The 16,250-nt window shown below is 42.8% G+C and overlaps 1 protein-coding gene across 5 annotated transcripts in view; it reads left to right on the forward strand.

Moving 5' to 3' along the window:
- Window positions 1-16,250, forward strand: part of GALNT17 (polypeptide N-acetylgalactosaminyltransferase 17) — a 500,944-nt gene that overhangs the window by 209,279 nt on the left and 275,415 nt on the right. For 4 of the 5 annotated variants that reach the window (XR_012648117.1, XR_012648116.1, XR_012648115.1 and 1 more), the window contains exon 6: window positions 11,714-11,831. Coding sequence is in view for 1 of the 5 variants with exons in the window: in XM_075013719.1 (XP_074869820.1) it covers window positions 11,714-11,831 (118 nt within the window). In the remaining 4 variants the exon portion in view is untranslated. Of the gene's footprint in view, window positions 1-11,713; window positions 11,832-16,250 lie in introns of those variants that run through there. The other variant, XM_075013720.1, reaches the window with a different exon arrangement.

Below are 16,250 nucleotides of genomic sequence, written 5' to 3' on the forward strand. Positions count from 1 at the left end.
CCATAAGGAGTCACTTGCATTGAAATAACCCTGGAAACTGGCTTAAAAGTAGCAAATATTTAATAACATATTTTAAGTTTATCTTGAGGGATCTGGGCTTTTAAGAATCAGATAATTGCTGTAAAATTGTCTCAAGACCTTTGCCAAACAGTCTCATTTTAATGGGTAACTATCAAATGAGCCTTATCCAATGTGACTTTTTCACAGCAGGGCTGCCACATGACTTTTGATAGCCTCAAACTCATAACGACATATTTATATTAATTTGATGCAACATTGCTCCTCTCTTAGGCGCGTATTAATAAAGCATGGAACTGAAAGGGTGGGAAAGAGGTGAAATGCCTTGCTTAAGGTCACACAGCGAATCAGTAACTAAGGTTACCATATAAAAAAGAGGACACCCCTGAGAGTATCTACCAACTCATGTACTAATGTCAGGGTGATCATATTTCCCTAGGACAAATATGGGACACTCTGCGGGGAGGGGGGCTTCCCAGCTGTGGCAGTCAAGCAAATGCAGCTCCTTGTATGCCCCATGCCATGGGGCACCAGAATGGGGCTGCCACCCCATGCGGGAGCTCCCTGATTGCAGGGGCAGTTGCACCTGTAGAAGGGGTGGGGGTCACTGGATGACCCAGGCCATTGTGTGGTGGGAACAGGGCTGCCCCCCCCACCCACAGGGGAACTCCCCAGCTGCTCTGCATTTGAGGCTCCTGGCTTCTCCCCACGAGAGGAGCCCAGAGCGGGGTTGCAAACCCACTGGTAAGGCTCCTGGCTTCCCTGAGTCGCAGGGAACCTGGATCAGGGCTGTAGCCCTGCTGGTGCCAACCCCTGGTTACCCCCATGCCATGGGCAGCCGGCAATGGGGCTGCAGCCCTGCCGAGGGTGGGGCAGGTAGGGCTGCCTGGCTGGAGGGGCAGCTACCTGGGGCACCAGATCCCATTAAAATCTTAAAAAGGACTGGGAAACATGCGCTACCCCACCCTGCCACACCCAACATTCCCTGACTTACCTATGGCACAGCCCCTGCTGGCTCCCTCTCCTGCATACATGGCAGGTGAATATGTGCTACATGTGCTCTCTGGTCAGAGGCTGCATGACCTGGGGGAAGGCCAGCTTAGCAGGGAGTGTGAATACAGGGCAATCAGCCCTTTTGTTAAAATTGGTCAGGACACCTTCCTGGCACCTGAAATATGGGACTGTCCTGGGCAGAATGGGACGAATCATCACCCTAATTAATATGGTATCACATATATGGTACATTAATACAACGTGAGTTGGTAGATACTGATTCCCTCTCTGGGGTGTCCTCTCTTTTTTTGAAAGGTCAAATATGGTAACCCAATAGTAACAGATCTGGAAGTAAAATCCTAGATCCCTTTGCTCAAGCTGTATGATATACATAATGCCTATTTACGTTTTTGCTCTAATTGGCAGAAGCAGAGATTCAGAGTTAAGACCAGTACTCATTTAGTTCTTCTTTGTATGTCTTGTCTCTGCTATCCTGGTTGTGCAAGTGAGTGGAGGAAAGAGAAGAGAATGGTTCAAAGGATCAGTCAAGGGGCTATCAATAGTGACACAATTCTCCTACATTTATTTAAAAAAATATATCCTGGAAGGAGAATATTTTGGGTTGGTTATTGTAACTCTTTTTGGGAAAGGAAACCTCCAGGGAAAATGGATCTGGGATTTCATGCTCCATCAAAGGCAGAAGGCCAGCTGCCTCCTCCTCACTCCTCTGAGCTCCCTCCACTCCAGATGGTGTGCTGTGTGGATGCAAGTAAAACCTGGATTGTGGACCAGATGATCAGTTGAGCCTGTCAGATGCAGCTCCACAGTTTGTATCTGCTCAGGGTCCTATGCGTGGCCATTTTCATTCGTGGTACTAGAGATTTATTTACACCAAAATCTTCTCTCTTTATTTTTAGTTAAAGGAGTTTTGTTCAGAAGAAAGTCTTGTGCTCAGAGGTGACAGGTACACAAGAAGACAGTTGTTAGGGCTGATCTCTTTTTTTGTAGCCTTGCTTTAGGCACGCAGAAATAGGCAGCTAGAAGGTTACTGTCAGTTACTGGAGAAGCGTTTGTGGCCAAGACATTAACTTCTCTATGCATTGGAAAAGGCGTTATTCAGTACCATGTGCTGGGATTTGATTTCTGCTATACTGTGCATGTTCCCTTGAGTAAACCTCTGTGTTATGCACAGTTCTTTATCAACTCTAACGTATGTGTACTCCCCCTACATAGAAACACATATGCATGACAGTGACAAGTCATTTTGGTTTATAGAGTGGGTCTTTAATTTTGTGACTAGCCAACGTATACTGTGCATGTCTATTGAGCATCTGGAACAGTCGTGCATAGTCTCTGCAAAGCAGATCATGAAGGCTTTCAAATATAGATTACTGTGAGTCACTGACAGAACTGTTTATCCACTCTACTTTAACACTTAAAAGGAGGTTTGTGTTTTCTAGATTTGTTCATTTCTGTTCCCCGAAGTTCAGAAAGATCTAAGTTTATAAACAGAGTTTCTGTGATGTACAGGAGATTGATCAATGATGTCGTTATTTTCAGTGTTCTCTGTGAGCTGTAGCCAGGCAAGATTCAGATGCCACCCACCTGATTAGCAGGGCACCCACAGCGCCCAAAGACAGGAGTGGTGCATGTCTGTACATGCTTCAGTGCACATAAGCAAATTTATTCCTCACACGGATGGAAAAATTAGGGGGAATGTTGGTTATATATAGTGCATACAGGTGCTTTAAAAAAGAAGTCAAAATATGACAGAAAGTAAATAAAAATCGCCCCAAGACAAACTGTCTATAAAAATCTATTTTTTCTCACTTCCAACTTAGGCTTCTTTGAGAGAGAAGAAAAGTGCTGGTGGTCCACCACATGGGAGCCACTTTGTAAATATAAGCAAACTAGCTAACTTTTTAAAGTTTACTAGATACCGTGGTCCTGAGTCTGTTCTCGCCTCAATATAGAGCCAGGTGTGTTTGTGTGTGTGTGTATATATATATATACACACACACACACACACACACACACACACACACACACGCACACACACCCCTCATGGAGCTGGAAGGGTCCTCATTGAGTCCAGCCCCCTGCCCTCTTGGCTGGACCAAGCACCATCCTTTTTTTAACCCCAGATCCCTAAATGGGCCCCTCAGGGATTGCGCTCACAACCATGGATTTAGCAGACCAATGCTCAAACCACAGAGCTATCCCTCCCTTGCTGTGATAGTGAAGCAGTCAGCATAAATGCAGTTGTAATCCCAATGCACCAGTGTAATTGAGAATTGAAATGTATTTTCCCAGACTAGCTGAATCTCCTAAGTATGCAACTTTGGGCGAGAAGTTTTGTGAGAGCAGGCTTTTCAACAATTTTTCCCTGTCTTTCCTGAATCCATACAAGCCTTGCTGCACCTCCTGGTGCAACCCCAAAGAGCAGAGACTGGCAAATACGAAAAATAATAGGTGCAAATTTCCTGGGGTTTTGGAGACCCAAAATCAAAATACTTGCTTGAATTTGGTGGGGGTGGGCGAGAGTGGGAGATGAAGCAAAAGGAGGGCAAGAAGCTGAGTTTCCAGACAAGCCCTCCACGTTTATTGCAAATGGAAGGGCTATGTAATGGCCATGGGGCCTATTGTGGCCTGAGGATTACATCGCTAAACATGGAGTGATCCAAGGCTGAAGTAGCATGTTAATGGAGGCTAAGCACACCAGCTATATGCAATATACCCCCTTCACTCTGCCTGTGAGTGGATGAGTCGTCCCTGAACTAGAGCCTGATTCAACTGCCTGTGTTGAGGAGGCGTGCCTAAGCTAGGCTTCAGCCAGTCTACAAACCCAGAGCTGGTCTGGTGACTCTCAGGGGAGGTATATAAGCCTTGTGGTTAGCTATGTTTGCTCAATGTTATGTCATAGATTGGAACTTTCCCATGCACCAGTACACTCCATAGGCCTTAACTTTCTCCTGCCTTGCTCTCATTCTTGGTCCTGATCCAGCACTACTCTTGGCTCAGCTCTGCTTTAATTCAGGCCTTGTTCCAACCACAGTCTAGTCTCCTCATTCCACCTCTGACAACTTCTGACTCTGCCCACTAGATGTGACTGCCTTAACAATGACAATGCCCATCGTGATTTCTTACGCTAAAAGCCCTTTCTTGTATGGACATGACACTTTAAAGAAAAGAAAAAACAAACGAAAAACAACAAACTCACAAACCCAGCCAAAACCCCTTAGTTCCTGTATACATATTGTAACTTGTAGTTTAATTGTGTTACTAATTGTATAGGATGGGGGTCAGCCACCCCTGGCATGGGTGCCAAGAGTGGCAAACAAGCTGATTTTCATCAGCATGGGAGGCAGGAGCTCAGCCCTGCCCCTTGTTCCCAGTGCAGCCATGAGGTTGCTCAAAGCCATGCCGCCTGCGGATTAACAAAAGACCAGCTAATCCTACCAACCACCATCTACCTCCATGGTTCTTAACCCAGGTACATGTACCCCTGGGGTACATTAACTCAGTGTTTCTCAAGTTTTTTTATGAATTAAAAAATGGACTTATTTTTCTTCATCTAATTTTTTTATTTATCCTTTTTGCACAGTCGTAAGGACAATGGCAAGTTTATTGCCTATAGGCAATTTCTTCCAACTAACCAGTTACAATTAAGTTGTTTCAATAAATATGTTCCAATGGTTGAAAAAAAGGTGTGTCTGCAAAGTGTAGGTACTGGGGGTATTTATATCTTTTTAAAAGGGGTAATTTATTTAAAAAAAAAGGTGGAGAAACACTGATCATACCTGAGAGCCCTGCATCTGTATTTTTTAATGAAGCTTTTGTAAGACAGACCATTAGTGACTTAAGAAAGCATCACCAGCAATCGGATGGCACAGAGGATAAAAGATCAAATTTCGGCACACCACCTCAGAAAGGTTGCTGACTCCTGGTATTGGAGAGTGAATTAGACTGTATAGTTTCTTCAATTGACGGAAATGATTTAGAAGTCTAGAATACGACTGTGCACCAATGAAAGGAAGAATATGAAAGTCACTTAACAGACAAAGATAAATATTTGCCTCTGTGTCTTAATTATTTTTACTTAGAGATTCATGCTGAGGATAGTTCAGCCAGCTTTTTCTGACCTTTTGTCACTCGTACGTGTGTAAGAGCCAAGTGAAATAAGAGCACGAAACTAAACAAGCCCTGGAGTTCAGAATACAAGGCCAACAGTTCCACTATGTATGAATCATCTCTGTAAATATTCATTCTGCCAACTTCTACTTTTCGTATCACATTAAAGAAAAAAGTAGTTATCGAGACAAATAAAAAATGCATCGAATGTGAGTTGAGCTGTGTGTTTGCCAAACAAACCATGCTAATGCTTTAAATTAAGGGGAAGGGAAAATGAAGGCCTTTATCATTCAGTCTTTGAGGGCTATTATTTCATTGTGGATTGGTCTTCTGTTGTTCTAAATGTCCACCTTTTTGAAGGATTTGCTGTTAAATTAAATATAGTTTGTATTTAAATTCTAGCTTGCCACATAAGCCCTCATTTATTTGATAAGGAACCATTGTTACAAAGAAGAATGTAGCTTTTCATTTGTATTGCTTAACAGAGCTCAGGAATGCTCCATTTGCTCATTTTGCATGTTAACGATATCATTTGGTGTGAAATGAATATACAATGCAGTATAAATGAGCAAAATTTGGAGGTGAAACTACGAAATTTCTGGCAGATTACTCATGCAGAGCTTCTGAAAAGCCAGGTTTTCTGTGGTGTATCCAGAAGACACTCACTCAAAGCAATTCTGACAGTTTCATCACCATTTGAGTCTCAGAAGGTTTTGGAAGGAGTGGACATTAACAGCTATGGAAGCATGTTTTCATGTTCTCTAAGGTCCTGTCTACTGCTCTAAAGATCAGAGGAAACACTCCCATTGATACTTAGGTTGGACCTTTTTGGCTTGATCCAGTGAAGTCATCGGAAAGACTCCACACTAACTTCAGAAAGCATGGGAGTAGGTCCTGGGGCTTGTTACTGCAAAGATGTGTATATGTGCTTAATTTCATGCACTGTGAGTACTTCTATTGTTTTCATGGGAACTATGCACAGTACATAAAATAAAATACATGAGTAAATATTAGCAGGATGAGGGATAACACTGTCCAAAAGGATAACAATACGTGGTTTGGTTTTTCATTTTGTATTTTTGTGGGATGGACCCAGAGATGATCTGTACTTGCCAGTAGTGGAGGGGCACATACTGAAGTTATCAAGCTTCAAAGATGCTGCTGAGCATGTTCAGTACAAGCCAAGCGGCAGATAATGCGTGGCAGGTGCTTGAACACACGTCCCCACCATGCTTTGCCTTTGGTTGAGACATTGCTCACCAAGATTTGGTCTCTGGCAACTAGCTGATCTCACTGAAGCCGCTAGTGATGAGATGTTAGTGTTAGAACTGGTTAGAAAACTGGGGATTTCTTCTGGGAAAAATCCTGATTTTTTTGTTTGTTTGTTTTTTTGTTTTGTTAAAAATATCAAAATCTGAAACATTTTTGCCAGAAATAAAATAATGTGATTTTTCAAATGTTGACTTGGTGCCTTACGGGTGCTATATTCATGTGCCTCATGCCCTTGTTCTTCTCCCAAGGCTGTGCTCCTTGGTCAGACTAGGTCCCCTGTGATCTACCACGTTTTTTGACTCTATGACTACATCTATACTACCCACTAGATTGACCTGTTCATGGTTGATCTTCCGGGGTTCAATTTCATGCACTAGTGGGGAAGTGTGAAATTGAACTATCAGGGGTCAACAGCCAACCCTTGTACTCCTCAGTCTCGCAAGGTATAAGGGAGGTTGATGGTGGGAGAGTTTCTCCCGTGGACCTCCCTCAAGTGGGGATGGCCAGGTAAGTCGATCGTAGATAGGTCAGTTCCAGCTACTCAGTTGCCGTAGCTAGAATTGCATATCCACGATCAACTTTACGGTCTAGTATAGACACAGCCTTAGTGTGGGAAGGCAGTGCGTCTTGAAGTCTAGTTGGTCAGCTCTTCCATAGAGGAGAAGGGGAGTATGAGATATCTGAACTACCCCATGAGTCACAGTAGCAGCAGTCAGACTCCAGATATTTCAGGTATCCGGCATTCAATGTTTTGTCAAAAATGTAGATGACACATTTACCATCGGTGAACATTTTGGTTGGGAGATTTGTGCCCAGAACTCACCCAGTATCTTCCTGTCACTAACGTCATAAAACTAATTTTGATATAAAAGTGAGAGGCTCCAGAGCCCCCACAACTAGATGCCAAAGGGTAAGTCTGCACAACAACGAGACACCTGCAGCTGGCCCATGCCAGTCGACTCAAGCTCATGGGGCTCAGGATACGGGGCTGTTTCATTGCCATGTAGATTTCTGGGCTCAGGTTGAGGCCTGTCCTCTAGGACCCTGCAGACTGGGAGGCTCTCAGAGCTCAAACTCTAAGCTAATCCGAGAAGTCTACTCAGCAATGGAATAGTCGCATGGCATGACCCTGAGGCGACTGGCCATCTGGGGGAATCAAGCTGCTGTGCAGACCAACCCAAAGTGTCCAGGCTGGTCTCCCAGTTAAGAAATGAGTAGAGAAAAGGGCTTGTATGCCTTCTGTGACAGAAAAAGTGTGGTTTTTCTTTTTGTTTAATTCCTGATGGTAATCTATGATAATGGAGCTATTAGATACTGGCATCTTGAACATGATTATCGTTCCAGAATGAATTGTTTCTGCTAATGGCAGTAATCTTGCTCCAACTAAAGCAATGATATTGAATTCTTAAGTACTAGAATCGCACCAAATCATGAAATACTGTATTGCTTATAGAAACTGAGGCTAAAATGGCTGTCTGAAGAAGTGGATTTGCCCCGCAAAAGCTCATTGCTTAATAAATTATTTTGTTAGTCCTTAAAGAGCTATAGGACTGCTTTTTTGTTTTCTGAAGATATAGACTAACATGGCTACCTCTCTGGGACTGCCTGAAAAAGAGTCAGTTTAAGGTAACATATTGATAGTTTGCGTATTTACAAATTTAATATCCCAGTTGTTCTGGGATTCAACAGTAAATCTTATAATGACTATAAATAATAGAAATAATTTGCAAAAATTCAGGAAGCCATATACCCTCTATGAGCCATTGAGTGATGCCTTTCCTTACGTAGAGTAATCTCAAAATTCCATGGGATTACGCATGCTATAAGATGTATCCCAACCTCAGTGCCACAATCTTACATTTGGTGAGATACAGAAATAATGCAACAGCAGTTTTATAGCTTGGTAAACTGAGGCATAGCGTGGTTATGTGACTTGTCTCACTTGCAGCAGTTAAGGAGCCTAAAGCATATCCGTGGCTGAGCCAGGAATAGAAGCCAGACTTTCTAGCTATGGTTATGCTGACCCAAACTGCCAGCAGCAGTATGCAAATAGGTGGTCTTGAAAATGCAAATAGCCACTCATTTGCATATTTGATCGCTTGCAGACGCTGTCACCAGCACAAAAAAAAGCTGTGAAAACATTGTTCTGTGGGTGAAACCGCCCCCTTTGTCATCAGCCTGGAAAAAATGAGGCATAGGAGGCTGCCAGCAAGGGGGGCAGATTCTGGCAGAACCACGTTTACACAGCTTTTTTTGTGCCAGTGGCAGTGTCTGCCAATGAGTGAATTTGCAGATGAGCATTGATTTATGTTTTCGAGACCACCCATTTTCATGCTGCTGCTGGGGGTTCGGGTCAGTGTAACCATAGCCTCTGATTCCTGTTGCCTGACTTCTACCAGAAAACCCAACTGCTTTACAGGGAAAAAAAACGTATACTCATGAAGAAACATAAAGACTTTTCCAGTGATCATATATGATAGAATTTTCGTGAAGGGGTGAAATTCTTCCCTGTGCAACCCACGGCTTATATGCTTGGACATGGGGGCTCAAGTGCTGCGTAGGCTTGTGCTGTCCCTCTTCCCAAGGCTGGATTTCAGCCTAATGAGAGCAATACCATCTCTTAAATACGGGGCTTATTTCCTAACATCAAAGGATATTGGGAGCAGTACTCTATTTGTGCATGGGAATAATTTAAGACTGAGGTACTTTGGTGAGTCTACCACACCCTTGGATAACACAGGGCACATTCACCCAGTGTTGCTCAGTTCTTTAACTTAATTAAGTTTCATCTCCCCCTGCATTCCCCAGCAGGAGAGAGGAAGGAAGCGAACTGTGCACTTTCCCCTCACTCCCGGAGAAAGGGAAACAGCCGGTAACGTGCCCATATGAATCTGGCGGAGGGAAGCTTCAGCGCACCCCGCAAAAAGGGTGCCTGAGGTTGGGAGGTTCGGGGTTGAGGCACTCTTAGATGTGGATGGGGCACCTCCAGCCAGCCCTTTCACTTGCCGGGTGATTCTGTCTCTTTTCTGCGTGGTTTTATTTTCCTGGTCCAATCAAACACTTACCTTGTGTTAAGTTGTAAGAGGAAGCTGTATACTGAATTCAGTGGTCCTAGCTTTCACCATTTAGTAAGAGCTCTTGGACAATCAGACAGGCAAACTCTCTCAAACATATAGTGGATTTGACACTGGAAAATATCAGGCAATATCTACGTTGCCAAGAACTGTTGACAAAGGATACACAAATTGCACAATGTATTTGCATATCTCCTACTGACAGTTCTGTCTAGTGAGGTTTTCCCAACATTGGCCTGTCCACTGGGGGCCAAATTTCAGGAAAACCCCCTTTGCTGACACATCCCTTCTCCCTCATGGAACAAGGATGACTGGGATGTTGGCAGCATACAGCTGATCAGCAGGCTTCTGTTGGGATACCTCCAGGCTCCTGACAGAAGCCTACAGTTTAGACATAGCCTCAGAAGGAAGGGAGGGAGGCAGACCAGTAGTAAACACACCTACCTGTGAATATCCTTCATACAGTGGAGGGCAACCTGCAGGCTGCATGTGTTCCTTCAGGCTTCTACATGTGGCCTGCATGACATTTTGTTTAGGTTTCCCATGTGCAGGGTTGCCAGATTCTGCTGGTTTCTGTCCATGTAGATTTTTTCCTACTGGTATTACTAAAGTGACACACAGATCAAGTAAGGGCACGTGAAGTAAGGTACATGCTGATTTCAGACAATAGTGACAGTGAGAGCCATGTGCTCTCTCTGCATCCAATCAAAGCACTGCTATCGTTCAGTCAGCACATCCTGCAAATTCTAGGTACACAAGTGCAGTCAGCAAACCTATCCTAGCCTGGGTGACCAACTTAGTTACAACAATCTTTGGGCCAACAAGATGGAAGGAGGGCCACTAACGTGGGCCACTCAGTAGCCAAGGTTGTCCATCACTGCCTTAATATTTTATAGTTATTAGGAAACTATCCAGTGGGACTGTACTACTTCTCTGTCTTTTTGTGCATATGTTAATGAACTAGCATAATAATTTTTTCTGAACCCTTTTCTCCTTATGGATACCTTGAGCTTGGCTGGTTTTCAAGCTGATGAGAGCAATAATTTTGTTTCATCAATTAGAGCTCAAGAACTTTTTCAGGATCCGGGAGTCAAATCTTTCACTCCTATTCACTCAAGAATAACTCTCTGGCTACTGGTGGAGCTGGAAAAATCATGCAACAAACGATTGTGTGAATATTTGTCCAATGTTTTAATTAATTTGCTTCAGCCACTTGAGTGTTGTTGTTCATTACTAGGGCATAGTCTCCTTCTCTGGAATGATGTTGTTGTTATTTGTACAGATTGAACCTCTCTAGTATGACACTCTCTGGTCCAGCAACATCTGTGATCTGGCATGATTTTAGGTAGCCAGATGTCCACTTACCATGGGTGTGACCAAGTTTCCCACAGTCCCATAAAATTTGTTTAGAGCCAACAGTCCTAGCTGTTGGTGTTCTGTGTTGTTTAGCTGTAATTTACCCCTAATTGGTTTCTAAGAGCCTGGTAAGCTGGGGAAGTGTTGACAATGTGCTAGACAATATTGATCTGCCATGGTATGGCAAATTCTCTCATTTGGCACCAGTCAGGTCCCAAGAGTGCTGGATTAGAGAGGTTCAGCCTATATCACCCTGCAGATCCAACACATATTCAGGGCCTCATTTGATTAGGCATTGTGCAAATACATAGGAAGAAAACAATTGCTCTCTTGGGGAGCTTACATTCTAAACAAATGTGAGAAAAAATGAAGAGTAGAAGGTAATGATGGTATTCCTGCTTTATCAATGGGGAACTGAGGCACAGAGAGATTAAGTAATTTACCCAAAGTCACACTGGAATTCTGTGGCCAAGCCAAGAATTGAACCCAGATCTCCTAAGTTCAGTGCCTTAAACCCCTTTCTCCCAATAATAATAATAATAATAATAATTAATAATAAATAACACCAACTACTACTACTACTGCTGTAGGCAGTTGAATTTTGTGCAGTCGTACTTCAGAAGCAAAATAATATCTCCCAAACAGTACTCCAATATTATGGCTAACAGCACTTCCAACAGCAGGGCCAACTGGAGTCAGTAGGAGCTTTCCAAAATCTCCATTGGCTTCAGGATCAGGCCTGTTCTAGTTATTGGGTAACTTCCAATGATTAAGTAATCATACAGTCCTTAAAAAAAGAAAAGAAAATGACAACGAATAATTGCACATTGCTGCTAACTCTGTTCCCATTGATTTTTCTCTTCCTACAGGACACCTGCTATGATTGGCTGCTCATTTGTGGTAAACAGAAAGTTCTTTGGAGAAATAGGTCTTCTGGATCCTGGAATGGATGTGTATGGAGGAGAGAACATTGAGCTAGGAATTAAGGTTTGTGAGACTGTTACAGTTATGTGCAATTTTTCTTGAAAATGAATGTTTAAAAAATTCATGCATACGCAACTTTTTTTAAAGACTGAAATCAATTAAAATCTACCTTAGTATCGAGTGCATGATACTTTCAGTGGCACCTTAAATAAGGAATCCAGAAAACTTTTAGCTATTAATTAAGAGTATCCTTTTTCTCTTGTCCTGCAACATTTGCATATGTGGCCTACGCAAAGCATGCGAGAGCCAAATGAAGCATTTCCATTGCCTTCAGACCCGCCAATGGAGGGGGGCAAAGGGGGCGACTGCTTCTGGGGCCAGCATTTCAAAGGGGCTTGGAGCCCTGGCAGCAGTGGCAGTGGTTCTGGGGTGGGGAGCACCCTTCCTTCCCCTTTTGTCCACAGGCCTGTGGCGGCTGTCAGCACTGCTGATTGACTTCATTGGGCTTTGGATCGGGTCTATAGCATCAGTTCATAGATATGCTAAATATCAAATCCACTGTCAAAGAAAATGCAATGGTTGTGTCTCTCACAGTCTTATAGAAGGTGATGGAGCTACTCATTGTGAAATACTACAAGCATGGTTTGAATGCTAAAGCATCTTTCACAAACATTTAATTGCCACATAATAAAGTGCCATGTATACATTGGTTTAGTTATGCTATATCAATGGGCGTATTTTCAGTAACTGCCGCAATAAATGTACACTAGGGACTCCTAGTTACAATATCTATCAGTGCAGCTGCAATTCATTAACATAAAGATATTAGATGTGGTTTAAAGGCTTGATTGTTTCCATAATATATCACAAAGTGAGCATCAGACCATAAGAACAGCCATATTTAGGAATAAGGGTTCTTTCAAAGATGTGGTTTATTTTCAAAAGAGCCCTATTTACACTGCTTTTTTACTTTCAAAAGAATCTCTGCCGAAAAGAGATTATGCAAATAAGCATGAGATATGTAAATCAGTGCTTCATTTGCTTTCCTCTTTCGAAGGAGGAATGCATGTGTAGACCCAGCTCTTGCGAGCTTCTGTAGCATCTTGAGTGTCCAGCAGCTCCACTGATTGTTCAGCAGGTGTCCTGCTTCTGCTGTGCTTAATTGTTTTTCTCTATTTCTTGTTAGTCTGTGGCTAGCTGTTCTTCAAATTCTCTTTTGGCCTTTCTAATTACATTTTCATTCATTATTTGCCAGAATTAATACTCCTTTCTATTTTCCTCATTAGGATTTAGCTTCCACATGTAAAAGGATGCCCTTTTGTCTTCTCATGGTATCTTTTATTTGTTGTTTAACTGCAGTGGTGATTTTTTTGTTCACTTACTTTTTTTTTTATTTTTTTTTACTTTGGGGTATACGCTTGAATTGAATCTCTATTGCGCTATTAGTTTACATGTCAGAAAATAGATATTGGTTTTCTCTTTGGATCACTCTTCCATAAATCATCCTGCATGTTAATATACTTTAAAATTTATACTACTAAAAAGCCCATTATATGTCTCTGGGTGCATGCATACATTTGTTTTAAAGTGCAAAAATTAAAAAGTAGACCAAATGGACAAATAAACATAATGAACTCAGATGTAAAAAAAAAAAATGAGTTAAACATATTAGGGTACAATTAAATTAAGGTGATATAAAGAAAATGTCTGACAGTAAAAACGAGAGAGGAGGAAGGGGCTATATTGTCCTATATATAAAAAGAACATGTATTTTGTTAGAGTCTAATTTATAGGTATGTCCAGACATATGTACAGTATACATAACTATAAAACACAACAAAATAAATCTGTCTGTTGCACTGTTAATAACAAGTTGAAATGAGAGCACTGGCAAATTAGTTTTGTTGCACTCTGACATAACAGTTATCTGTGGCTAGGGCTCTACGGTTTGAGCTGTCCTCTGTAAGGTGGATAACATTCTCCAGCCCTGTAGTCACTCAAATAATTATAAACCCACTAAACATTTTTCTGCCTCTAATTTCTTCCTGTCCTAGGCAGTTTCTTGTTCTACTTGCAGGGTAAACCTGGCCCTGCCGTGGAGCACAGATAGTTCTTTGTATTACTGCAGTTCCTTTTCGTTCACTCCAGTCACTCCAGAAGTAGTTCACATCTTGTGCTTCGTGTCTCTCCCAGCCCCAAAAGCTGACTGCTTCCTATCTCAAGGTGTCATTTAAAAAGAAAAGAAAATTGCTGTCAGCCTGTTCTTGGCAGAGAAAATGGTGGTGTCCACTGGGCAAAGGAGTTCAGGGTAATATTTCGACTGAGATGTTTTTAACAGCATTTATATATGTATGTGTATCAAGCTACCCCTGGCCTCTGAGTTCTCCACGTGCAAGGTCTCACCTCGTTTCCTGCATACCAGGCCTGTGTATTTGAACAGAATTCCCTAGAGCTGGCAAGCAGTGCTTTCCACTGCAGACCATGTTATCAAAATTCTCCCCTTCACAGGTATTCCACAACAGCAGAGTTGGTCACAAGATCTGCCTGCTGAGGCTGGAGAACACTGAAGCCCTAGGACACCAGCTTTTGAATGCTTCAGACATTTTCACTTCACTAATAACAAGCCCATCTCAGGACTTCCCTTGACTTCACAGCTAGATTTAGGCCTTTACCAAGGTCAGGGTTATCTGTTCTGCATGCTGTTGCAACCTTGATACAGGAAAGGACTTAGATGTAACCATCAATAGGCAGACTCAAACATGGGACCTCAGTGCATCAGCCTGTATAGTTTGAGCTGAAAGCCAGATTGCTCTCAGCTAAGAGGAGACTCATTCTTTCTCTGTGATTTAGGTACCACTACATAGGACAGTCAACCACACCCAGTAGGGTGACTTAAGCACATACTTTTCGTGAAAAGTTTCATTTCAAATCCAATTTTCCAACTTAAAACAGCTTTGACAGGAACATTTTGATCAGCCATAATATTGCTTTTACGTCTGACGGTGAAAGAGACATTCAGGCTGTGTCTACACCGGCACAAATCTTCAAAATGGGCATATTTCGAAGATTACTAATGAGGAGCTGAATTGAATATTCAGCACCTCATTAGCATTAGGATGCTTCTGGCAGCAGCGCTTTGAAAGCTCACGGCTCGGTGCCGCTACACAGGGGTCCTTTTCGAAAGGACCCACGCATTTCAAAATCTCTTTATTTCACTCAGTGAGCAGGATAAGGGGATTTCGAAAGGTGTGGCGTCCTTTCAAAAAGGACCCCCGTGTAGCCACGCCAAGACGGGCACTTTTGAAAGTGGCACTTTCAAAGCGCCATGACCAGAAGCGTCCTAATGCTAAGGAGGTGCTGAATATTCAGTTCGGCACCTCATTAGTAATCTTCAAAAGGGCCATTAGCATGGCTATTTCGAAGATTTGTGCCCGTGTAGACACACCCTCACTATGGTAGCTTCTTCGCTGAGGTGGCCAGCAACATGGCAAAGTAATATGAATTTCCCATTCATTGCATAATGGAAACAGATTGGCTATGGTACACTGACCCAAACCGCCAGCAGAGTTATGTAAATGGATGGTCTCAAAAATGCAAATAGCTGCTCATTTGCATATTTGCTCACCAGCAGATGCTGCTGCTGACACACAAAAAGCTGTGTAACTGTGGTTCTGCTGTCAAAATGTGCCTTCATAACCACCCCCCGCCACTCTGCTTTGTTGGCAGTCTCTTATGCCTGATATTTTCCAGGCATAGGAGGCTGCCAACAAAGATGGGGTTTGGCTGGCAGAACCATGGTTACACAGCGTTTTTTGTGCCAGCGGCAGCATCCGCTGGTGAGTGAATATGCAAATGAGCACATATTTGCATTTTTGAGACCAACCATTTGCATACTCCTGTCAGTGTAACTGTGGCCATTTAGTCCAGTGACATGAGCCTATGCAAATCTGTAATGCATGGCCCAATTGCCTCAAATAACCAGTCTCCTCGCCATGCAGACTTTTCTCTGTGCCAGTGAGGATTTGGGAAATTGGTCTGTATAACTGATGAATTCTGTGTCTGATTATGAATTTCTTGTAGCTTTACCAAGCTGCAAACTTCATTTTGAATGTGCAGCCCCCTTGCCTTCTCCATCACTTATTTGCCTCAATGTTGAATAAAAATTCCAAAGGCTGGTGACAAATGTATAAGAAAGGAAGGTTGTTGACTTAAGTACACTCCTACTGAAATGGAAGACCACTTAATATAAGGAGGAGGATGACTGTGAATTTGCCTTAGCAAATAAGTCACCTGAGCAAGCTGAGCTGTGTCTCACCTGACTGTGGAGGTGGTGTGGGCTAAACACTAAGAAAGGGTAGGAGCTGCTTTCCTTGGGCTGGGGGAAGGGGTATGAGGGAGGTGTGGCATTTTTCCCCAGTTCAATAGAGAAGCAGCCCAGCACGTAGAAACTTGCTGAGGCAGGGAGCCCTGCCTGCTTGCTCA

This window comes from Carettochelys insculpta, chromosome 19 (genome assembly GCF_033958435.1).
Source record: "Carettochelys insculpta isolate YL-2023 chromosome 19, ASM3395843v1, whole genome shotgun sequence".
Classification (NCBI taxonomy): Eukaryota; Metazoa; Chordata; order Testudines; family Carettochelyidae; genus Carettochelys; species Carettochelys insculpta.